At 46.0% G+C, this 25,608-nt stretch overlaps 2 protein-coding genes across 4 annotated transcripts; one reads left to right on the top strand and one right to left on the bottom strand.

Annotated features, from left to right (window-relative positions):
* Positions 1 to 1,706: 1,706 nt before the first annotated feature.
* BTG4 (BTG anti-proliferation factor 4) lies at positions 1,707 to 5,179 on the bottom strand. The gene is made up of 4 exons (XM_038161540.1): positions 5,007 to 5,179; positions 4,099 to 4,236; positions 2,634 to 2,829; positions 1,707 to 1,874 (listed from the first exon to the last, which is right to left on the bottom strand). The coding sequence occupies exons 1-4, from the start codon at positions 5,177 to 5,179 to the stop codon at positions 1,707 to 1,709; spliced, it is 675 nt and encodes a 224-aa protein (XP_038017468.1).
* An 11,926-nt stretch (positions 5,180 to 17,105) lies between these two features.
* Positions 17,106 to 25,287, top strand: LAYN (layilin). 3 transcript variants are annotated; one of them, XM_038161640.1, is made up of 8 exons: positions 17,106 to 17,348; positions 17,910 to 17,936; positions 19,840 to 20,137; positions 20,368 to 20,525; positions 22,401 to 22,439; positions 22,849 to 22,932; positions 23,400 to 23,502; positions 24,506 to 25,287. In XM_038161640.1, exons 1-8 carry the CDS (start codon positions 17,282 to 17,284, stop codon positions 24,843 to 24,845), a joined length of 1,116 nt encoding a protein of 371 aa, XP_038017568.1. In that variant the 5' UTR covers positions 17,106 to 17,281; the 3' UTR covers positions 24,846 to 25,287. The 3 variants fall into 3 exon arrangements, with proteins under 3 accessions (XP_038017568.1, XP_038017569.1, XP_038017570.1); XM_038161641.1 differs by having other exon boundaries at positions 17,913 to 17,936; XM_038161642.1 differs by lacking the exon at positions 17,910 to 17,936.
* The last annotated feature ends 321 nt before the right edge of the window (positions 25,288 to 25,608 follow it).

Genomic DNA, 25,608 nt, shown 5'->3' on the forward strand with positions numbered 1-25,608 from the left:
CAAAGGCAACGAAGATCTGCTCTCCTATTACCTGGAAATAACCAGCTTGGAGAAGGAGAGTTTGGTGAAACAAATACAAGCTTTAGAAAAGGAAATAGCCCAGGGCAGAAAGTTGTGATGCTCAAAATTCTGGGGTTGGTTCTTGCTCCTCTGCATTGGGCTCCAACCCAAGGAAATCTCAGTTTCTGCCTTGATTCCAGTGTGTCCAAAGAAAATCTCTATTTCTGCTGGAATTCCAGCATGTCCAACCCAAAGGAAATCCCTTTTTTTGCTGGAATTTCAGTGTGTCCAAAGAAAATCTCAATTTCTGCCTCAACTCCAGTGAGTCCAACCCAAAGGGAATCCCAATTTCTGCTGGAATTCCAGCATGCCCAACCCAAAGGAAATCCCTATTTTTTCTGGAATTCCAGCGTGTCCAACCCAAAGGAAATCCCTATTTTTTCTGGAATTCCAGCGTGTCCAACCCAAAGGAAATCCCTACTTTTGCTTGAATTCCAGTGTGTCCAAAGAAAATCTCAATTTCTGCCTGAATTCCAGTGAGTCCAACCCAAAGGAAATCCCTCTTTCTCCTTTAATTCCACTGTGTTTCTCCCCTCCATCCCAAGGCTCATTAAATCAGGAGGGAGAGCAGGGCAGGGATTGAAGTGACAAGACTTTGGCCAGAGGAAATGACATTTCTGGCCACATCCAAGAGCTGAGAAGAAATATCGCTGCAAAAGCCCCGACTCAGAGTTTCCAGGAACAGGAGCAGAAAATAGAGCCACTCAATTCCTGGTGTGAAATAAATTATTCTTCAAAGCAACGCATCACCCCACGAGGTGCTCTGAGGCCTCTGCAGCTGAGAGCTGCAGATTTCTGATTTTATGACGCAGCAAAAACTGCAGATACAGTAACTTGGGTTAATTATAGCTGTTTAATTACACTTGAAGAGCAAGAAATATTCTTTCCCACCTTTGAAGCGACTTCTGAAGTCGCCTTATTTCAGCTGTGTGCTACCACCCCCCAGGAACATTCCTGCTCTTTAACCTGGGCAATCAGGCTCTGCTCCTCCCAAATTCCAGAGCCAAACCCCAAAAACATGAAATATTCAACATTTCCCCACCAGTGAAACATCAGCCCAGCCCCCGGTGGAGATAAAAAGCAAGTGAGGGAAGAGCAAAGTCACTCAAAACTCTTTTTTTTTTTTCCCCATCAATACAAAACTCATGGGGGCACAGCAGAATTTAAATATTTTTGTGAGTCATTAAATACCCCAGACATTTCTGCTGGTGATATTTAGGTCCTGGCTCCTGACACCTCTGCCAGAAGGAAGAAAAGTGATTTTCAAAGCAGTTTGGGAGTGTTTTTATCTTCCTTCACCTGCTGGTGTTCGCACCAAAAAGCTCCTGAACACCCTTCAAGGCACCACCAGCAGCTGGCTTTGATAAAAAAACATCAGCAGATTTATTGATTTATGCATTTCCTTTTTAACTCACAAGCAGAGTCTCACATTACATCTTCAATCTTATGTTAACATCAATTAAAAACATTTAAAATCCTGGAGAAAACAACAACAAAAACAAAAAAAAAAATCCCCCCAAAATATCCATAAATACAGAGTCAGAGGCAGGGATCAGACAGGAAGTGCTGTTTTTATGAGGTTTTGCAGGGCCAGCCTTCACCCCGTGACAAAATCAGGGCTCCGGAATGCCAGGGGAGCCCCGGCTCTACCTCTTGGTGTTGATCCAGTGGTACCTGTCCACGCGTGGGCCAGCCAAGGTGGCCGTGGGCCGGTAGCTCCTGTAGCCCCTGTGCTGGCCGAAGTGGGAGCCCTCGGGCTTCCTGGGCAGGCACTGCCACCAGGGCTGCAGGGGGGCCTTGCAGAAGTCACCAAACTGAGCAGAAAAAAGGGGAAAAAAAAAGTTAAAAAACACTGGGGAAGGAGGGGGAGCAGTCAGGCCACCCCAATCCTCCCCCCAAAGCTCATCCCACCCACCGGGGCTGGCAAAAGCCTTCCAAGGACAAGCCCAGCTGTGCCCTGAGCCGTGTCCCCAAGTGCCAGGTCTTCTAAACCCCTCCAGGGAAGGTGACTCCATCAGGGCTGGTCACCTCCCCTTGGGACAGTTCAATTCTTCAGATATTTCACACACACGGAGCAGTAAAATGAGAATTAGTCAGCAAGAAATAGGGCCACAGTTCCTAAACTTTGTCTCACAAAGCGTGGACAAGTTTGACACTTAAAACCAGGCTGTGCACGCTTTTATGGCACAGTGACCCCACGTGCCAGGGCTGGAGACCCCTTCCAGAGGATAAATCAAACCTGACCCTCCCCTGGGGCAGCTCAGGGCTGTTTCCTCCCATCCTCTCACTGGGAGAGGAGCCTGACCCCACCTGCAAGGGCTGGAGAATCCTTCCAGGGCAGAATTCAAACCTGAACCTCCCCTGGGGCAGCTCGAGGTTGTTTCCTCCCATCCTGTCCCTGGAAGAGGAGCCTGACCCCACCTGCAAGGGCTGGAGAATTCTTCCAGGGGAGAAATCAAACCTGAACCTCCCCTGGGGCAGCTCAGGGCTGTTTCCTCCCATTCTGTCCTACCTTCCAGAACCCTCTTTGGAGGGATTTCTGGGTGAGGAGCTCCTCCAGAGCCCCGGCTCACCTGGTAGATGCTGTTGGGGTTGCTGACGGTGGGGATGGCCCTGGGCTCGTTGCTGACGCTCTCCTCATCCGAGGAGCTGCTGGAGCGATAGTCCAGCGCCGCCCTGCCCACGGCCAGGCTGATCAGCTGGGGCAGCTCGGGGGTCTCCTCCCCATCGAAGTACGCCACGGTGAAGGGCCGGCTCCTCTCGCCGTACCTGCAAGGACCCAGGTGGCTGCTGCTGCTCTGCCAGGGGCCAGCGGGCACCAGGAGGCACCAGACCCTCAGGGGTTAATGCTGGCAGCAGCTTGAGGCTGGTGGAACACCCAGCACTCGGTGTTCGTCAGCCCCCAGTGAGGCCTGAAGTTTGAGTTGGTGTTTTTCACATTCCGCGCTGCTTTCAGAGCTCGGAACTCCACGCGGAGTGCCGGCGAGTTCTCCCCACGCAGAGCAATCCTCTTCCAGCCCCAGAACCAAGGACACCGCTGCAGCTCCAGCCCCAACAAGTGCAAACAACAGGGGATGGAGGAGAGCAGCCTGGGAGGGTGGGATTGCATCCCTGGAGCTGGAATTGGACCACTAACCCCATATGGAAATGGACCAGAACTTATAAAAGTGTGAAAATTCACGACTCCAGTTCCATCTTGGGTGGAGCCTTGGCCAGGCTCCTGTGCAGCCCAAGGCATAAACACCTTGTAATAAATCCCTTTATTAAATCCCTTTTTAAAAACACTGTTAATAAATCCCTTTATTCCTTTAGCTCTGGCCAGCCTCTGCTCTCAAGGTGTCACATTCATATTCTCTGGAAAAATCCCTCTGCCAGGGTTTCTCTCCTGGCAAGCTGAGAAGCCTCAGAGAAAAAAGAAAACAATCATGATCTGATTTGCTTCTCCTGTGTTTTGCTGCTTTGGAATGTGTTTGGAGATTGTTTCATTGGTTTCTGTGAATCGCTTTCACTCTTTGGCCAATCAGGGTCAGGCTGTGGCAGGGCTCTGGAAGGAGTCAGGAGTTTTCATTATTATCTTTTTAGCCTTCTGTCTGTATCCTTTCTGTACTCTTTAGTATAGTTTTGTATTTAACATAATTTAATACACATTATCATATATGATATATAATACACATTATCATATATGATATATAATATATAGTATATAATATATAAATTTATATTAAAATAGATTATATTAATTATTAAGTATATGTTATATTAATTATATATACTATATTAATTTATTATTTTATGATCTTATGGAGTATATTAAATTATGATCTTATGGAGTATATTAAATCATGATATAAATTATATGCATTAAATATATGCCCTATATAATACAAATGTATATATTTAATATATCTATAATTTAATATAGTACAGTACCATAAAATAATAAATCAGCCTTCTGAGAACACTGAGCCAGACTCATCATTCCTTCCCTCCAACCTCGAGCCCCCCTCAGCCCCAAGCCCAGGGCAGCCCGGCGCTCACCTGCAGCACACCTGGAAGGGATCCACCCACAGCGTCATCTCGCGGGGCAGCCCCAGCAGGCTGAAGTCCACGTCGCTCTCCGCACACGCCTGCTCCAGCAGGGGATCCCGAGCCTGGTGCTTGTTGATCCTGATGCACCTGGGGAGCAGCAGGAGCTGGGCTGGGGCTCACTCAGCTCTGCAGCCCAGAAGCTCAGTTGGTCTCAGTGCTTTGGGCCTGTCCATGCAGGCTCTCACTCGGAGCAGGAGTTCAGCCCCACAAGGTGATCCAGCAGCTCAAACGGGATTTGGATTTTAGTTCTCATCAATAGCTGATGAGGCAGGTCACCGCTTCGAGTGCTTGAAACAAAACCATCCCAAAAGTCACGGCAAGGCGGCTTGAATTCTGCACCCTGGCAGCCAGAGGCTACTTGAGACACTCATCTTAGTATTTCCACCACAGTTTTCTAATCCCACACTCACAGGTAAAAAAAAATAAAGATATTTCCACCTCAATTCTCTAATCACCCATTTACAGGTAAAAATGAAATATTTCCACCTCAGTTCTCTAACCCCACATTTGCAGGTAAAAAAAGTTTCTACCTCAGTTCTCTAATCCCACATTTGCAGGTAAAAAACCACTTCCATCTCAGTTCTCTAATAATCCATTTACAGTCAAAAAATTTTTTCCACCTCGGTTTTCTAATCACACATTTTCAGGTGGAAAAAAAATTTCCAACTCAGTTTTCCACCTCTAATCACACACAGGTAAAAAAAAACCAACAATTTTCACCAATTAATAATTCTTCCTTCAAGCTGAAGGGGTATCCCGGGGTTCCCTCTGCATTATTTATTTCACTTTAAGGCTCCAGGAATTGCCCCTTGGATGCCAACCCGAGGCTCCAGGTTCTTCTCCTGAGCCCCTCTCACCTGAAGGCCTGGCCTCGGGATGGGTTGTCCAGGTACCAGTGGTTTTTGTACTTCTCAAACAGGAGCGTGGTCAGCTTGGCTGCAAACTTCTCCATTTTGTGCTTGCTCAGCCTGTCCTCCCTCCTCGCCAGCTTGGTGATGAAGAAAACCGTGGCAGCAATTTCATCTTTCATCTTAAACTGCAGCTCAGGAGGCGCTGGGGCAGAGATGGGACAGCGAGCACGGAGATTTAATAACATTAAGGCACTGTCAGCTTCCAAAAACTGATGCTGCAAAATCCACACAAGCCAGGGTAGAAAGAGCCTGGGCGAGCCTGACTGCCAAGCAGCAGATTAAATTTAGTTTGGGATATTAAAACCACTCTAATGCATTACTAGAAGGTGCCTGCACTAAGCAAGTTAAGAGAGAATATTTAAAATTAGTTTAAAATGTAATAGTTCTCATTTGTCACATAGATTGCAAGTAATATACTTTAAAAATAGAGAGCTTTTAATGTAAAAAGGAACAAAAAAATCACCTTTTCAGAGCAGAGACAGTAAAAACTTGAGATAAACAGCTTGAAGAGGCACCAAGAACACAGCTAAAAGCCTGGAGCACTGCCCCAGGAGCAGCCCAGCACCCAAGGGCTCCCTCCTGCTCTCCCTGGCAGAGCTGGGTCAGGCTCTTTATGGAACAGGAGCCATGTGGAGCTGGGGAATGTAAGAATATTCAGCTGTGCAGGAGCTGCAGGTGTGTGCTGGGTTAATTGACAGCCTGTCCAAAGTTATCCCGATCTCCTTGGCTTCATTCCTGCACCAGCTCCTTCTCTCAGGGCGATTTCACTGATTCCATTCTGAATTCTGTTGTGTCCATCAGTCTAGCCCATAAATCCCCGTGGAATATTTAATATTCACCACGAGAAAAACAGCACCAGGCTCATTAATTAATGATCAGAATGGTGCTGGACTGCTTCTAGCAGACTTAACACGATTATTTTCCACATGAAACCTTCACATTTGGCGTTCTTTATTTAGAAAACTGCTCAATTCTGGATTTATCACATCCCTGATCTTCCTAATTCACACTATCAGCACAGATTTATATCATTTTCCTGGCTTTTAAAACACAGAAAATGTCTCAGTTCCTCAAATGTTTGGCACAGAGAACAGCTGATTGTTCTTTTTTTTTTTTTTTTCTCCCCTTTTGCTGCCTCAGGAAGTTGTGTCTCCAGTGTGAGACCCCAGGAGCTGCAGAAAGAAAAAGAATAAATGGAGATAAAAAGAGCTGAGCGTTCAAAAGTGGCTCCAAACGGGGCTGGGGATGCTGCAGCCCCCAGTTCCAGAGCTCACACCTCAGCCTGGGCTGATGCCAGGCAGGGGGTGAGAAATTCACAGCCTGAAGGCACAAATTGTGCCCCCAAACTGCAAATTTCTGGCTGTTTCTGGATTTCACTTCACTCACACAGCTCCTTCCTCGCTCTTTAATTTCTTTCTGCCTCACGCAGAAAAATATAATAATAATTTAGAAAAAAAGACCAAGGCTTTTAGAAGAAATTCTGCTTTTAAGGAATGAGTAATAAACCACAAAACAGCCCCACGTTCCTTCTCTGCCTTTGTCTCACTCACCAGAACACCCCCTCAGCCAGTGGGGACCTGTCCCTTTCCATGAGCACCCCCAGGAGACAGAAACAGAGTCTGAGACGGAGATGGGCTCCTCGGAAAAATGGGGAAAAGTGGGAAAAATGAGAAAAAAATTCATTTTCTTTTTTTTCTCAGACACAGAACCCCCAGTGCTGTGACCCCACTTTGTGCTGCAGGGATGACACACAAGGCTTTTGTTCCCTGAGCCATTCCTTCTCCTTCCATGGAGAGCAGAGGGCAGGGCCAGGCTGCTCCGGGGTTTTGGGAATGCTGGAGGATAACAGGAAACCGCTGCTGGGAGGAGTTTCCGACATTCTCTGGCCTCTGCGTGTGCAGCCTGAGCAGATCCTGATCTGTCTGCATCCAGAATTAGCTCTGGAGCATTCTTGGGCAGCTCAACTGGCTCTTCACGCCCGAGGGCTGAGTTTATTCTGGACATTAAACTTCTTTAAAAAGGTCGTTTTGGCTGAGTGGATTCCCTTGCAAACACTGCAGCCACATCCGTTTTTAAAACTCTGTTCCATGGTGAGATGCCCAAAAAAAACCCCAAAATAAAAGTTCCCAAGTGGCTTCAAGTTTTGATCACATCGATTTCGCTGCAGCACGGCTGACTGCAGGAGAAGCAGGTGTTACAAAAACCCCAGGGCAACCCCCCCAGATCTGTGGGTTTTAACCCAGCTGACGAAACTGGTGTCCAGGGAAATGTCAAAGAGCAAGATTTGCCGCTTTAAAATGATGGGTGAGGCGCATAATTATAATTTCTTGAAGCTCTTCTCAGTAAATTTGGTCCACTCTGGGTTTCCTAGACAATCCCAGGCGCACAAACTGGGATTCCTCTAGGGATGGCTTTGTATTTCTGGCCAAAGTCTGGACATTAACTCTGATTTCTTTGATTTCACATCATTTTTCCTCAATATCAGAGGGAAAAAAAAAAAAAAAAAGCCAAACCACTACAAACCAGTGCCTGGATATCCATGGGACTGACCCAGAGCTCGCTGAAACCACGAAATGTGGTTTTGGAAACCCACTGAGGGTTTTGGAAATGTGTCCAGCTGGGCAGGAGCATTCTCAGCCAGATTAAATGAGTGTCCCTGGGTCAGGCAAGCCCAGGCTTGAGGCAGGCAGGGACAGACCCACGGACAGTTTCTGTAGAAACTGCAGCCCAGAGCCAGAGCAAACACAGCTCCCCCAGGCACACCCTGGCAGAGGCACCCCTGCAGGACTGCCTGCTGCAGTTTTCCTGCTGTAAAGGGTGAAAATGGAAATCAAGAAGCTGAGTGCAGCTTGCCGGGCGCAACGTCCCCTCTGCGAGGCGTTTGATCGTCGTGGGGGATGGAAGGCAGGCAGTTCCTCCAGGTGAGCAGCTGCAGGTTGTGGATGTGGATACAAAAATCAGAGTGGCTGGGTGATTTCCACGGGGAAAAGCATCCTTGGTGACAATCAGGAAGGCTGGGTGATTTCCACAGGGAAAATCATCCTTGGTGACAATCAGAAGGGCTGGGTGATTTCCACAGGGAAAAGCATCCTTGGTGACAATCAGGAAGGTGACAATCGGGAAGGGCTGGGTGACTTCCATAGGGAAAAGCATCCTTGGTGACAATCAGGAAGCTGACAGTCAGGAAGGTGACAGTCAGGAAGGCTGGGTGATTTCCACGGGGAAAAGCATCCTTGGTGACAATCAGGAAGGTGACAATCGGGAAGGGCTGGGTGACTTCCATAGGGAAAAACATCCTTGGTGACAATCAGAAGGGCTGGGTGATTTCCATAGAGAAAAGCATCCTTGGTGACAATCAGGAAGGTGACAATCAGAAGGGCTGGTGATTTCCACAGGGAAAAGCATCCTTGGTGACAGTCAGGAAGGTGACAATCAGGAAGGTGACAATCAGGAAGGGCTGGGTGACTTCCATAGGGAAAAGCATCCTTGGTGACAATCAGAAGGGCTGGTGATTTCCACAGGGAAAAGCATCCTTGGTGACAGTCAGGAAGGTGACAATCAGGAAGGCTGGGTGACTTCCACAGGGAAAAGCATCCTTGGTGACAATCAGGAAGGCTGGGTGACTTCCTAGGGCCACTAAATCAGAGGGCAGAAGAATCCTCACACCTGGAGGTTACAAATTTATGCACCTGTACTAAAGCCACGCAGTCTCTGTAAAAGAATTGTTGTGAACCAGGAGCTGATTCTGGTCACCACCACAAAAACTGCAGGGGTTTGAGCACTCCATACTGCTAGAATTTGATTTAAGATGTCACGGTTTAAGTAATAAAATAAACCCTAAAAAGCCAGTGGTGCTGACCCAGGATGTTGTAAAATTAAACAACAAAGGAAAGACTGCAAAGCTCCTCGTTTTGTGGAGTTTAGGAGTTTATGGGTTTATTTTATGGAGTCTAAGAGCTGCGGCCATGACTCTTTTCCGGGTTTGCTCCCTGTGTGCGTGTGCCGTGATTTCAGAGCTGGGCAGATCCAAGGGCCGGGGCTGGGCAGACCCCAAAAACCAGGGGAGAGGTGCAGGGGGTGGCACAGCGCAGGACACCGACCCCTCCGAGCTCTTTTGGGGATTCCTGGTGGGAATCGCTCCAGGCTGGAGCCCCGGGGACACCGGCTGGGACTGCCACCAGTGCCACCAGGGCTGCCCCTCCCCGGGGGCCGTTTGGGTGGAAATTCCAAGCTCTGGGTGTGTTTCCCGTGTTGACTTTGCCCATGGAAACCTCTCTTGCAACAGAGCTCCCACGGCTGGGGCCACCTGAGCCGAACCCAGGTCCCCCCGAGGGGTGGCCATGGTGACAGGAGTACACAAAGCTCCCAGGCAGGGGCTGGCCTGGGGACACTCGGAGCCAGGAGCCCCGGGGGAAAGATGGGAGAATCCCAGGAGAAAAGGTGGGAATATCCCAGGGGAAAAGATGGGAGCACCTCAGGGGAAAAGGTGAGAACATCCCAGGGGAAAGGTGGGAGAATCCCAGGAGAAAAGGTGGGAATATCCCAGGAGAAAAGATGGGAGCACCCCAGGGGAAAAGGTGGGAATATCCCAGGAGAAAAGGTGAGAACATTCCAGGGGAAAAGGTGGGAATATCCCAGGAGAAAAGGTGGGAATATCCCAGGGGAAAGGTGGGAACATCCCAGGGGAAAAGATGGGAATACCCCAGGAGAAAAGGTGGGAATATCCCAGGAGAAAAGGTGGGGACATCCCAGGGGAAAGATGGGAATATCCCAGAGGAAAAGATGGGAACATCCCAGGGGAAAGGTGTGAACATCCCAGGAGAAAAGATGGGAATATCCCAGGAGAAAAGGTGTGAACATCCCAGGGGAAAGGTGGGAATATCCCAGGGGAAAGATGGGAACATCCCAGGGGAAAAGGTGGGAAGATCCCTGGAGAAAAGATGGGAGAATCTCAGGAGAAAAGGTGGGAATATCCCAGGAGAAAGGTGGGAATATCCCAGGGGAAAGGTGGGAACATCCCAGGGGTAAAGATGGGAATATCCCCGGGGAAAAGGAGGGAATACCCCAGGGGTAAAGATGGGAATATCCCAGGGGAAAGGTGGGAACATCCCAGGAGAAAAGATGGGAATATCCCAGGGGAAAGGTGGGAACATCCCAGGGGTAAAGATGGGAATATCCCAGGAGAAAAGGTGGGAATATCCCAGGGGAAAGATGGGAACATCCCAGGGGAAAAGGTGGGAATATCCCAGGAGAAAAGATGGGAGAATCTCAGGAGAAAAGGTGGGAATATCCCAGGGGAAAGGTGGGAACATCCCAGGGGTAAAGATGGGAATATCCCCGGAGAAAAGGAGGGAATACACCAGGGGTAAAGATGGGAATATCCCAGGGGAAAGGTGGGAACATCCCAGGGGAAAGGTGGGAACATCCCAGAGGAATTCTGCCAGGGAAAGGCTCCTGGGGAAGGGAACAGGGAAGAATCCACCCATTTTCCCCTTCCCATGAAACAATTGAATATGAATCTGGATTATTAATAGGAATATGAACAGAAATAGAAATATAGATAGAAATATACATCTAAATATATATATTAGATGTGTATTTACATCTAACAGAAATATTTAATATACACTGACTTCTAATTTATATTGTGTATGTGTGTAAATATGTGTATTTACATCTAATGGAAATACATTAAATGGAAATGTAGATGATAGAAATAGAAATGTGAATATAAATGTATATAATAGAAATACAAATACAAATGTAATGTAGGTATAGATATAGATAGAAATATACTATAAATATAATATATATTATATAAATATGGATATAGATATAGATATAGATATAGATAGAAATATACTATAAATATAATATATATTATATAAATATGGATATAGATATAAATATAGATAGAAATATACTATAAATATAATATATATTATATAAATATAGATATAGATATAGATATAGATAGAAATAGACTGTAAATATAATATACATTATATAAATATATAAATATAAATATAAATATAAATATAAATATAAATATAAATATAAATATAAATATAAATATAAATATAAATATAAATATAAATGTAAATATAAATGTAAATATAAATGTAAATGTAAATATAAATGTAAATATAAATGTAAATATAATGTGAATTAAATATAAATATAAATATAATGTGAATATAGATATAAATATTAATGTAAATGTACATATAAATACAAATATAAATATATGGAATTTAGCAGAATGAGGGTGATATGACCAATATTTTCCATTATTGCCGGTTCTTTATTATGTTGGGAGGGTTTGAGAGATGGAGAATCTGCACATGACCACTGGAAGTTTTTCCTGTGGCCCCGGAGCAGCCCGTGGTCTGCAGGCAGTGCAGTTAGCTGATTGTCTGCCCCACGCCGCAATCACTAACCTCCCTGCCACCAGAACAGGGCGCAGCACTCCCCGCTCCCGCCTGGAAATCCCCATTTCCCGCTGCCAGATCCTCAAGAATGGGATTTCTCTGCGGCTTTGCTTCCAGAGCTCTGCTGCCCGCAGCAGCGTGTGCTGCCTGCGGGTAACTTGAGGTGAAATCTTGGATTTCTTGTGGTTGGTGCTAAAATCCTCAGGAATTTTCCTGGACCAAGGATCCTGTCTGGTTTTAAACGGTTCATTTATTGCATAATTAATTGTTAACACACACAGACTGGACTGTGAATTATTTTAGGTTGCATCCTTCAGCTTATCTGCCAGATACCAGTAATTCCCTTTTTTTTTATTATTTTATTAAGCAAGGTAAGTGAAGGGAGTTTTGAGCAACAATTATGCTCAAATTCAGTGTGGCGCTGCATTTAATTTGTATTTTAGTGTATTTATGTATTGAACATAATAATTTGTATTTCAGTGTATTTGTGTATTGAACATAATAATTTGTATTTCAGTGTATTTGTGTATTGAACATAATAATTTGTATTTCAGTGTATTTATGTATTGAACACAATAATTTGTATTTCAGTGTTTAATTGCTCTGCCTTTGCGCTCTTGAAACGGCCTTTGTGTTGTGTTCTCTGCAGTTTTCATAAGTAAAAACTCCTAAAATGTGGTTTAAATTCTATATATAGATATAAATATTCTACATAAAGATAATTAAACTGCACAAACTCGCTGTAGGTATGACTACCACTTAGCTGAACTAAGAATTTTAATTGGAGAAAATAATGATTAATGCCAGAACCTGCTGCAGGAGGGGCTTTGGAAAGAAGAGGCTCTGCCATCAGCCTGGCTGCCAGGCAGTGTGGTTAGCTGATTGCCCAAAGCAACAATCACTAGCCACACAGCCAGGTGACCAGGCCTGGAATGCTGCAGGCTGGAGGAATTTGGGAGCAGGAATCGGAACCCCAGCAAGGCTGAGGACGCCAGAGCAGCACCAGCAGCCTGGCAGTGAAATAAAACCAGAGCTGTGCTCCTGCCGAGCCAATTTTCCCAGTGATCCAGCTCGTTTCCAGCTCGTTTCCACAAAAAACCACATGGATAAAATGGATTTTTGGGGTTTTTCCTCTCCAGATTTGCAGGTTTTGACTCCCTTTCTGCCTGGGCTCGTCCCAGCCCCACCGAGGCCTCTGTTCTCACATGTCCCTCCATTTATTCTCGGTGAATAAATGAAATTAAGGCCTGTGGTGGCAGCTGTCCCATCCTTGGAGAAGCTGGGCGGGAGTGGAAATGGCCTGGAAGAAGATGGAAACTGCTGCTGGAGCCCCAATTACTGACCTGGTTAATTAGTGTGCCCCACCATCGAGAGAACACAAATAAAACAAACTCAGACTTTCAGCCTGGCTCTGCAATTATTATTCTTAATTATTCTTAATTTTTGTTCAGCCTGTGGTTCCCCATTTTTAGCGGAGAGCTGGGTTTGGGAACTGGAAGTGGAGTGGAGCGGAAATGACCTGAAAAAAGATGGAAACTCCTGCTGGAGCCCCAATTACTGACCTGGTTAATTAGTGTGTGCCACCAGCAACAGAACTCCCACAAATAAAGCAAACCCTGGTAAACCATTAGGCACAGAAATTGCATTTTCAGCCTGACTGTGCAATTATGAATTTTTTTTCCCCTTATTTTAGTTCAGCACTCCCCATTTTTAGCCGAGAGCTGGGTTTGGGAACTGGAAGTGGACTGGAGTGGAAATGGCCTGGAAGAAGATGGAAACTCCTTCTGAGCCCCAGTTACTGACCTGGTTAATTAGTGTGCCCCACCATCGAGAGAACACAAATAAAACAAACTCAGACTTTCAGCCTGGCTCTGCAATTCTCCCTTTTTTGATCCCTAATTTTAGTTCACACTCCCCATTTTTAGTAGAGAGCTGGGTTTGGGAACTGGAAGTGGACTGGAGTGGAAATGGCCTGGAAGAAGATGGAAACTTCTGCTGAGCCCCAATTACTGACCTGGTTAATTAGTGTGCCCCACCATCGAGAGAACACAAATAAAGCAAACCCAGGTAAACCATTCCATTAGGCACAGAAATTGCATTTTCAGCCTGACTGTGCAATTATGATTTTTTTTCCCTAATTTTAGTACAGCACTCCCCATTTTCAGTGGAGAGCTGCTTTGGGAGCCGGGCCAGGCAGAGCAAGCTGCAGGAGGTGCTGAGCTCTGCAAGCCTTTCCTGCAAGTCAGCAATCCCCCTCTCCCATCAATAATCCCAAAAGGAATCCCATCCATCACCATCCATTAGTCTGCTCTGCTTTCTGCCCGCAGCCAGCAACAGCTCGCTGAGGCTCCAGTTCTAATTTTTTAAATAATTTTTAATTCCTTGGAAGGTTGGGCTCGATGGGTTTGGAGGGGTTTTCCAAGCAGGGATGAAAGCCAGGATTTGCAGCTCTGGGCAGCCATAAAGATTCATTTTGAGCAGTAAATGGAAATATAGGACACCTTAAAAGCATCCCGTGAGTCTCAGAAAATTCAAATTACTGCAGTGGATGGAAAAAGAATAATGTTCGGGTTGTTATCAGTCACAGATATCAGTGTTCAAACCCAGATTTCAGATTTGATTCAGATGGGAACAAACCCAAAGGAGCAAAGCCTGGAAATTGCATAAATCTGGGAGGAGAATGTGGGTTCATCCCACAAATTCCTCAAGCAAAGAGGATCCTGCAGGCTGGGGAGTTCCAGGCCAGGCACAGGAGGCAAATGAAGTTTAAGTGAGCTAAAAAAAAAGTTATTAAGGACAATTTTCTATCTCAAAACCACAAGAAATAAGGCAGTGAGTCAAATTCCTCAGTTTAATACGAAAGGAATCTTTACAGCCTGGCCATTGTTATTTTTCTATTTTTTTTTTTTATTTATTTTTTCTATTGCTGTCTCCAAGTTTTTATCCACTGAAACACAAAAAACTCAGTTTATAACCAAATTATCAGACTGGCTGCTCCACTCCCTAAGAAGCTCTCAGAAACTGGATTTGAGCAATAAAGCAAGAATCCCATTTGGGGATTTTTATTATTATCAGCAGTGAAATATAGATTTACTGATTTATAATGGTTTGGCCTGGCCTGGCCGGATGTTTATCAGGAGAATAAAATCCAGGAATAAGAGCTCTGGATTCTATTAAGGCTTTTCTTTCCTCCTGCTGTAATTCCCAGGATACAAAGCAGAGACAAATGAGCTGAAGGTTAAGGAGCAAATATCTGAATTAACACAATTTAATCCCTCAGTTGTACAGAGCAGCACTGAGATATTAAAGCTGATAAGCACAGAGATTGGAGAAATAACCTGGAAAACAAGGTTTCAGGAATGACGTCTTCATTTTGGACATAAAAGCCTCTTTTTTTTTCCTTCCTCCTTTTTTAAGCTTTTCAGTTGGTTCCTATTAAGCACTTCCTCTTCTCAAAGTTTCTTCAAATGCTGAACTAAGTCTGTCTGGCCCAAATTCTGGCTTTTATTTCCCTTGGTCCAAATAGTCAGATTCTATTTAGGGGGAAAAGATGTCCTGGATATTATTATTATTATTAATATTATTATTATCATCATCATCATTGCCATTATTATTATTACTACTACCACAATAACTACTCTGTTTTATCCTGTACTAACACATATTTTTACAAGATTTAGAAATGACAAGCCTGCTGCTGTTTTTCTGTACTTTTCTCCTTTCTTTCCTGTGTATTTCCCGTTTCTTTCTCAATGGTGGCCATGCGAAGGAAATGGAAGCCTCACCATGTTTTAATTCTGCGTTCATTCTGGCTGGGCTTCAGAAAGGCAGGGAACAGAGTGGCTGTGGAAGTATTTTTATTTCTCTGGAAAAGCCAGGAAACATCAGAGCCTGTTCCACAGGTGTGACACAAGCTCAGAGCCAGCAGCTTTCCAACACTTCCCTCTGGAATTCCTGGCTCTGCCAGCCTGGAGTGAGCTGTTTTCATGGCATTTTAAAGCATTTCCCTCCTTTAAAATACCAATTCCAGAATCAGCTTCTCCCATTGACCTCCTGAGAGCAGCTCAAGCTCAAAGCCAGTGGTTTTCCAACCCTTCCCTGTGGAATTCCTGGCTCTGCCAGCCTGGAGTGAGCTGTTTTCAGGGCATTTAAAAGGATTTCCCTCCTTTAAAATACCAATTCCACAATCAGCTTCTCCCCTTGACCTCCCGAGAGCAGCTCAAGCTCAAAGCCAGTGGTTTTCCAACCCTTCCCTGTGGAATTCCTGGCTCTGCCAGCCTGGAGTGAGCTGTTTTCATGGCATTTTAAAGCATTTCCCTCCTTTAAAACACCAATTCCAGAATCAGCTTCTCCCGCTGACCTCCCGAGAGCAGCTCAGAGTTTTAAAGCTCCCATAAACCCACCGATCTCCTATTTCAAAGCGTCAATCCCGGTTTTTCTCTGCCTGAGCAGATTCACTTTGCTGCTTTTCCACCGCCTGGGAGAATCTCTCGGACCTGAGCCCCAAACGGGGATGGATGGAGAGCCCGGGCTGCAGGAATCAGGGGCGGAGCAGCTTCCCAGGAAAGGCTTTGGCCTTTATCCATGCGGGAACCACAATTCCCGTGCTGTGCTTCCCTTCCCAGGGCTAAAAACGCCGAGATTTTGGAGCCAATCCCGGGGTTTTGCACTTAAAGCAATCCTGGCTGCGATCCCTTCCGACTCAGAGCAGCCAGAATATTTAGAACAGTTGGAGCCTGTAATATAGAATAGAAATTCTGTAGTTAGATTTAGAATATAGAGTATAGATTCTCAGAATGGATTCTGGAATATAGAATATAGACTGTCAGAAAAGATTCTAAAGTAAAGAATATGGATTCTCAGAATGGATGCTAGAATATAGAATATCGATTCTCAGAAAATATTCTAAAATAAAGAATATAGATTCTTAGAATACTCAGATTCTAGAATATAGAATACAGATTCTCAGCATAGATTCTGGAATATAGAATGTAGATTGTCAGAAAAGATTCTAAAATATAGAATATAGATTCTCAGAATAGATTCTAGAATATAGAACGTAGATTCTCAGGAAATATTCTAAAATATACAATATAGATTCTTAGAATGGATTCTAGACTATAGAATATCTATTCTTAGAATACTCAGATTCTAGAATATAGAATATAGATTCTCAGAATCTTTAGATTCTAGGTTATAGAATATAGATTCTCAGAATAGATTCTAGATTATATAGATTCTCAGAATGGATTCTAGACTATAGAATATCGATTCTCAGAATCTTTAGATTCTAGACTATAGAATATCGATTCTTAGAACACTCAGATTTTAGAATATAGAATATCGATTCTCAGAATAGTTGGATTTAGAAAACTGGGACTGGGATGGATAAAATAGGATGAAACAGGTCAGGGGCTGGTCGGAGCGGCAGGAAACCCTACAGCTCATCGCGCTTCTCCGCAGCAAATCCACAGCTGGGAAAGAGAAGGAAAAACCTTTCAAAAAAAAAAAAAATAAATAAATAAATAAATGAACACCAAAAAGCCAATCGGAAGTGCTCAGCGCGGGCTGGAGCCGCCCGGGGGTGGCTCGGGGGCGGGCGCGGTGCGGATATAAGCGGGGCCGGGGCGCTGCGGGCGCAGCCATGCGGGGCAGCCGGAGCAGCGCGCTCGGCCCCGGGGCAGCGCCGGCTCCGCGGGGCCGCGGCTGAGCCGAGGAGGAGGAAGAGGAGGGAAGGAGGCAGGGGAGGAAGGAAGGAGGAGCTGCCGCTGTCCCGGCCCCGGCGGAGCGATGCTGGCGGCAGCGGCGCTGTGCGCGGCCGCGCTGGGCTGCGCGGCGGGGGCGCGGCTGCTCAGCGGTAAGAGGGGCTCGGCATCGCTGGGGATCGCGGCGAGATCGTGCGGGGATCCTCCGGATCCCGACGAGATCCCTCCGGCCCCGCCAGCGCCGCCTCTGTGGCCGGGAGGGTCGGGATGCGACGGGGGCAGGGATGCTGTCGCTTCGCGGCGCTGCGGGGGGAGGTCGGGTCTGGTGGTTCTGGAGGTCTTCCCCAACTTTTGCAGCTGGTTTCGCCCGCCGCCCTGCCCTGGGGAGCTCGCTGGAGTCAGCGGCAGATCCCGAGTGAGGATAAGGGGGGATGAGCACAAGGAATCCTTTCAGCCTTGCTCAGAGCTGCGCATTCCGGGTCCCAAACCGAGCGGCGCAGCCCAGCCGGGAACCAGCTCCAGCTGATTTCCTTAGCTGAAAGCCGTGGCAAGCTTGGCTGATAAGGCAGAGACTTCCTTCCTCTTTTTTTAGTGAGGAAAGATGTGTTTGCGATCAGGGAAGAGCTGAGGGCAGTGTTTGTGCCGCTGTTTCTAGAGAGCTGCAGGTTTTTATTGACACTCTGCTGTCTGTGTTTTCCTTTTGCCTCTCCCAGCAGCAGTGGACATTTCCCTCAGAAGAGGTAAGGGGCTTCGCCTTTTTCTCAGTGTCAAATCGCCAAGAGAAACACAGGCTGTGCTAGAAATGTACTTTTTAATAGTGCTGTCATGGTAAAAATCCTGCTCCTCTCATAATCCCTGTGCAAAATGTTGGCAAACTCCATTTCTGGCTGTTTTACTGCTGAAGAATTCCAGTGTGAAAGGTGTTTAAACTCCCACTCCTCCAGTGACCAACACAAAAGGATGAAGCAAAGCCAGCAATGATCCGTGGCAGGGTTTATAATGACCTGTCCTTGTATTATCCATTTGTTCCAAGCACGCCACAAGTGCTGCTGAATGTTTTCCTTCTGTAAAAACATGTAGGTTAGCAGATTGTGCCTGCAAAGAAATATTTACTGAGCAAAACAAAACTGTTTGTTTCCACAGTCTAAATATTGGGACTGCTCTGCTGAAAAAGCACCCGAGTGCATCATTTGGGATGATGTGTCTCTTCACTTTGATCTTCCCTCGGAACCAAAATAAGCTCTGCTGCTTCTGCATGAGCCAGTCCTTGGCTTGTGAGAGCCTGCAAGCAGACATTGTGTTCTCCCTGGGCAGGCAGAAACATTGCAGAGCTGGGAACTGGGCTGCGGGAGCTCCTCTGGTGATCCTCAGTGCAGACACTGGGAGGGGAAGAGTTTGAGGGTGGATGTAAATAAGAAACTCTGCCCTGGGAGGGTGGTGAGGCCCTGCTTGGCCAAAGCTGGGGATGTCCCATCCCTGGGAGCGCCCAAGGCCAGGCTGGACAGGGCTTGGAGCAGCCCGGGACGGTGGGAGGTGTCCCCAGAGATGGTTTTAAGGTCCTTTCCAACCCCAAATATTCTGGGAGTCTATGGCACTGCAGTATCCATTTAACTTCTGCATGTATGTATATATACAAAATATCTATATTGCATATCTGTATTATATCTATATTGCATATAGAGATAATCCATATTGCATATCTATAATTATATTATATATAGATAAAATATATATCTATATTGAAATCTATATTGCACATCTATATTGCATATCTATAATTATATTATATTATATATAGATATAATATATCTATATTGCACATCTATATTGCATATCTATAATTATATTATCTATAGATATAATATAGATCTATATTGCACATTATAATTATATTATATATATCTATATTGCACATCTATAATTATATTATATATATCTATATTGCATATCTATATTGCACATCTATAATTATATTACATATAGATATAATATATCTATATTGCATATCTATAATTATATATAGATATATTGCACATCTATCTTGCACATCTATAATTATATTACATATAGATATAATATATATTATATCTATATGTAGTATCTATAATATATTTATATTATATATAATCCATATTGTATCTATATTGCATGCCTACATTATATCTATATTACATATAGATACGTTATAAATTATTGCATATAGATACGTATTGCATAAAAAGATAAATTCTTGCTATCTCTGCTTGTATAAGGAAATCCCTAATTTTGACTATTTAGCTCCTTAAAAATAATCATCCTTTCTAAAAGCCTCTTGGAACGCCTGCAGGGGAACTTTGGGTTTTCCAAGGCTGCGGGTATCAGCGTGCTCTGGCACTGTGTTTCTTTGGGAGGAACTCCCAGGATCTGCAAATCCCAGAAAAATCGTGAGGGAGCTGAGGAGAGCAGGACGTGAAACGACCTAAACCTTGAGATTCAGTACTAAAAATCTGGAGATGCCATTTGCCAGCCCAGAAACACAAGAAGCTTTTACCCGTGTCGTGCTTCCGTATAAACAGCACAAAACTCACCCGAATTGATGCTTTGCCTTTAATTCTGGCGCTGTTCAGCGCCGCTCCTGTGACGGTTTTCTTTCCCTCCCTGCAGGGCAGACGGTTTGCAGGCGTGGGACACAGAAACCCTGCTACAAAATCGTCTATTTCCACGACGCCTCGCGCAGGAGCAGCTATGAAGAAGCTCACCTGGCCTGCAGAGCTGACGGGGGACACTTGGTGAGCATCGAGAGCCCGGCAGAGCAGAGGCTGATTGAATCACTCATCAGGAGCCTCCTGGCCTCGGATGGGGACTTCTGGATAGGGCTCAGGAGGAGGAAGGAGCAGGAGGACAACAGCACTGAGTGCCACAGCTTCTACTCCTGGTCCGATGGGAGCTCGTCCAAATTCCGGTGGGTAGCTGGGAGTGGCACTGTGGGACGGGCAGGGCCCTCAGGAATTCAGGGTTTTGCCCAGTGGATCCAGGCAGTGATGTCCCAGCTGTCACCTGTGGTCCTTCTGTGTTGTGTTTTCTGAGACCCCCGTCTTTGGAAGGAATGATGGATCTGCCTCCTGGGATTATCCAGGAACGGCAGAGAGGCGTCCTGGGCTCTGACAGTTTTTTTTGTGTGCTTTTCCCCAGGAACTGGTACGTGGACGAGCCGTCGTGCGGGGGCGAGGTGTGCGTGGTGCTCTACCACCAGCCCTCTGCCCCTCCAGGGGTGGGGGGCCCCTACATGTTCCAGTGGAACGACGACAGATGCACCATGAGGAACAACTTCATCTGCAAATACTCCCTGGGTAAGGAGGCTCCGGGGGATCGCAGAGCCCAGGAGGAGCAATGAGGAGTGAGGTGGGGGGAATTACAGAGGGGCTGGAGAGCTGGCTGCAAGCAAAGCTGAGTTAAAAGAAGAAATAACAATCATGATTAAATAATAATTGATGGGTTTTGAGTGTGTCCATAGCAAGGAAGGAGACCAGGCCGTCAGTGAAAAGGGTCTTGGTTTGGAAAGACAGGCGCCTGCTAAGGAAGGCAGGAGCCTCCCCTGAAATGGAGAATGTGAACCCTCCCCACCCCTCCAAATTGCTATAAAATTTAAATTAAGGGGCTCTCAGGCAAAAAAATGTGGGAGCAGGAATAACAGTTCTTTACCAGGGAAGAAAATAAAAGGATAAAATAAATAATGATAAAAATAAACTAAAACAACACTGACAGAGTCAGAACACAGCCTGACGCCTGTGGGTCAGGGTGTTGGTGGCATCCAATTGGGATTGTGGCTGCAGCCCTCCTGCAGAGCCAGTGGTTCTTCTGGAGCAGGGATCCTGCAGAAATCCAATTGGGATTGTGGCTGCAGCCCTCCTGCAGAGCCAGTGGTTCTTCTGGAGCAGGGATCCTGCAGAAATCCCATTGGGATTGTGGCTGCAGCCCTCCTGCAGTGCCAGTGGTTCTGCAGAGCAGGAATCCTGGAGAAATCCAATTGGGATTGTGGCTGCAGCCCTCCTGCAGTGCCAGGGGTGGTTCTGCTGGAAAGGAATCCTGGAGAAATCCCATTGGGATTGTGGCTGCAGCCCTCCTGCAGTGCTAGTGGTTCTGCAGAGCAGGGATCCTGCAGAAATCCAATTGGGATTGTGGCTGCAGCCCTCCTGCAGTGCCAGTGGTTCTGCTGGAGCAGGGATCCTGCAGAAATCCCATTGGGATTGTGGCTGCAGCCCTCCTGCAGTGCCAGGGGTGGTTCTGCTGCAAAGGGATCCTGTGGAAGGGTGTAGTCTTCCTCTGAAGCTCCAGTGGCAGAGGCAGCTGCTGTTCCTCTGGGAATCCAGTGGAGAAGCCGTGCTGGTGTCCCAGGATCTCAGATTATATCCAGGCAGGAATGCTTGGCTCCTCCCTGTGGGCTCCCATCTCCCAGGGGGATGCTGCAGTTCTTATCAGCCGTGCAGGGACACTCAGTGGCCTCTTATCAGCAGATGTGCCCCCGAGGGAGGAACGGGTGTGGAAGAGATTAAAAAAACCTGCTCAATTAACAGAAGACAATGCCGTGCAGATGGCAACCAGAATCCATCTCGCCTTGCCATCTGGGACAAAACGACACGTGAAATTGTTTGTGAGCCAGACCACGTGCATAAATAAATGTGTATACGTGCCTTAGTAAATTTCTGTAAAGCTTACAGAAATTTCTCTTAAGTTTTACAGAAATTCTGTGAAAGAGTATTTCTGTTTCACAGAATTTACAGAGTTTCTGTTTTACAGAAGTTCTGTAAACTTATGGAATTTTCTGTAAAACTTTTACCAATTATATTGCCGCTAATTGCTTTGCACCAATGAATATCATGAGTTATTGTGGTGCAATAATGATTTAAGACCAGGCTTTGTTAAGAGTATATAAGCTGGAGAACACGCAGAATAAAACCTTTTTCTCCTTAGACACTGATCAGGGGTGTGTGTGTGTCACAGCCAGCCCAACAGGGACAGGAAACCCTCCCTCAGTTTTTAATCCTTGCAGCAAATGAGGAAAGATCCCCAGTGTCTGTAGCTGCCTGTGGTTTGCGTGAATTCCCTGGGGGATTTTATGAAGGGTTTGAGGTCTCAGACAGGGGGAGAACACTGAAGAACTGTGCTCAGGTTGGAGACTGTGCATTTCACTCACGAGGAAATTCTGCATTTCTCTTTTCTTCCAGAGAAGCCAACAAGAGCTCCAATAGACAATCCCCGAAGAGGTGAGCTGGACATAATTCTTTGGGAATTTTTTTTAAAAATTATTAAAATATTTTAATCATTAAAATAATTATTTTTAATTATTTAATTGTTTGTTCTTCTATGATTTGATTTTTTAATTTTTAAAATTATTTCCAGTGCTGGCTTGCAGTGGAAATACTCTGCCATTCGTTGTCAAGGCCACCCAAAAAACACCCTGAGCAAGAAGCTCCCCTGCAGCTTGCACTTCCCTGGGCTCATCCGTGCTCCATCCTGCAGGGAAAACCCTGCTGCTGGTGGAGCAGAGCTGGGTTGGATTGAAGGGCAAGAATCCCAGTGCACCTCACACGTCTTTGCAGCTCCCAACCTCTTCAAACAGCCTCACTTTTTTAATATTTAAAAATAAAAATTAATGAAGCTGCTTCTTTCCAGCTGTGGCAACAGAGCCCTGGAAGCCAAAATTCCCAGAGGAACGCTGGAGGAAAGGTGCCAATGGAACAGCTGGGAGAGCCAAAGGTAAGCTCTGCTCTCGAAACCTCATTTCAAGTGTTTGACTCAAAATGTGGAAGACTGAATATAGAAAACAAACTCTGGGGGAAAACAAACTTCCCTCAAGTATTTCCCGGAATAAGGAGGTTGCTCTGGCAGTAAAAATGTTCAAATCCAAAGCCGTGCAAAGCATTTTGGGTGTGAAAAAGCCACTTTTATTGTTTATTTATTTCTTGTGAATTATATTATTGTATTTTTGTGAATGTTACATAATGAATATTCTATTATTATTGTGAATTTTATTATTGTATTCCTTGTGAATGTTATATAATGAAAATTATTATTGTGAATTTTATTATCGTATTGTGAATGTTATATAGTAAATATTGTAATAATTGTGAATTATATTATTATATTTCTTGTGAATTTTTTTTTACATCTGTGATTAAACTTGCAATTTTTTCTCATGACCCTGCTTCATTTTTCACCCCCAGAACCTGTTCCGAGCCTTGCCTTCATCCTCATTTCCAGCATTCCTGTGCTGCTTCTCCTGGTGGCCGTCGCAGGCATCTCCTGCTTTTGGCTGCTGATGAAGAGGTGAGTGGCACTTCTGCGTTCTGAATTTGTCCTGTTGACTGCTAATCTCACATCCTGTAAAAACCTCTGCACAGGAGCGTTTGCAGCCAAAGAAATGCTGAGAAAATGGTCTTGATGCCCCAGGCTGAGTTAATTAGGAAGTAAAATTCTAAATAAATCCCATTATATTCTTTTCTTGCATTGACAGACGTGGCAGGCAGGAAAAAACATCACCAAGATTATGACTTTGGTGTGTTAACCCTCCTGCTTTCCTTATTAGAGCTTTGAATTACCACAAGTTCCCCTTCAAAAGCAAAAAATGGGAACAGAAGGATAACAATTGGAGCAGAGGATGTTCAGCAGGGTCCCCTCCTTGCCTTCCCTGTGGGCTCAGCACACCTTGGGGAAGCTGGCTGGATTTGGGGAGGGTCAGAGGGGCTGGCTGGATTTGGGGAGGGTCAGAGGTGTGGCTGGGATTTGGGGAGGGTCAGAGGGGCTGGTGGGATTCGGGCAGGGTCAGAGGAGCTGGTGGGATTTGGGGAGGGTCAGAGGGGTGGCTGGGATTCTGGGAGTGTCAGAGGAGCTGCTGCCCCAGCCTCGGAGCTGGCAGCAGAGTGTCCCTCAGCAGGGATTTTCCAGGAGAGCAGCCTGGAATGGCTGGAACAAGCAATGTCCTGTGTCACTGTCATATCCTCTAGAAAATTCCCTTGCCCAGGATTCTTCTCCTGGGAAGCTGAGAAACCTCAGAGAAAAAAACCCAATATCCCAATATTATCTGATTGCTTCCCCTGTGTTTTGCTGCTTTGGAATGCAGTTGAAGGTTGTTTACCCACAGGTGGGTGTTTAATTAGTTTCATGTGAATTGTTTTAACTTAAAACCATGGAGTCAAATTCATCATTTCATCCTGGGAACCCAACAAATAGCGCAGTCCCGAGCCCAGCTTTGCTCAAAGCTCGGCGTTCTGCTGTGGGTTTGTGTTTTCCTCCGTGCTCTTTCATGCCTTTTCCCTTTTGCCCTCCTCAGGAGACAGGAGCTGGAGGATGTCACCCCCAAGGGTGCCGAGGCCTGGCTGCCCCAGCCCGGCGGGGACAGCCCCCGGCTGGACATCCACGGCGTGATCCGCAAGCAGTGCCAGGCTGACCTGGCCGGGGCCAGGCCTGGCACCAGGAATTCCTCCTTCCGTGCCCACGGGGGGCTGCAGAGCCCCTGCAGGGACCCCCGGGACAGCTCCAGCGGCGGCTCGGTGACGCTGGCCGGCACGGAGAGCGGCTTTGTCACCAACGACATCTACGAGCTCTGCGGGGACCGCGTGGGCAGGAGCGAGGAGTCCACCTGGGTGGACAACGAGATTTACGGGTACTGAGGAAACGGACCCAAAAAAACCTCTGGAGTTTGGATTTTGGGTTTTAAACCTGAGTTCCTCGCCCTCTCTACGCACTTGTTCAACAACGGCGTGCGCGGTGTTTGTCCTGGTTTTGCATCGCGCCCTCGTTCTTCTGTTTTCTGCAAGAATGGGGGTTTTTAAAGACCCAAACGGAGAGGAATGTAGAGATGTTGCTTGGCACCGAGCCCCCTTTGCCCAGGAATGGCCTGTTAATACCCTCCATTCCTTTTTGTACCAAAGACATGCCTTGAGACGGAAGGACAATCCAAAATCCTTATTTATTTATAGACTTTCTCCTCCTCAAAGGTGCTGAAAGTTGCTGTGATGTGGGATGGAGCCCTGGCAGGTGGGGCAGGAATCCCCTGGTTGCTTCGCTTGTGTGTGTGACTTTCACTGTGCCTATTAAATTTCTTTATCTCAACCCGTGAGTTTGCTCTTTTTTACTCCTCCAATTCCCTCCCTCACTCTGCTGGAAGGGACAGAGAGCAAGAAGTGGAAGGGGAACCACCAAGAAACCAAAGAGTGCCAGGCAGGAACACAGAAATTTCACACCTTTTGCTCTGCAGGTGATTTTTCTGGCGCCAGGAGAGCAACACTGTTGCAGAACAAGAGCGTGAAGCACCTAAAATGTGTTTTGGTTGCCTAAAAGTTTGCTGCTCTCCATAAATAAATAGGAAAATGAAAAAAATCCTAATTCATGAGCAGGGAGGAAAGAAAGGTTTGGCAATAAATGAATAGGGAA

The sequence above is a fragment of the Motacilla alba genome, chromosome 24, assembly GCF_015832195.1.
Source record: "Motacilla alba alba isolate MOTALB_02 chromosome 24, Motacilla_alba_V1.0_pri, whole genome shotgun sequence".
Classification (NCBI taxonomy): Eukaryota; Metazoa; Chordata; class Aves; order Passeriformes; family Motacillidae; genus Motacilla; species Motacilla alba.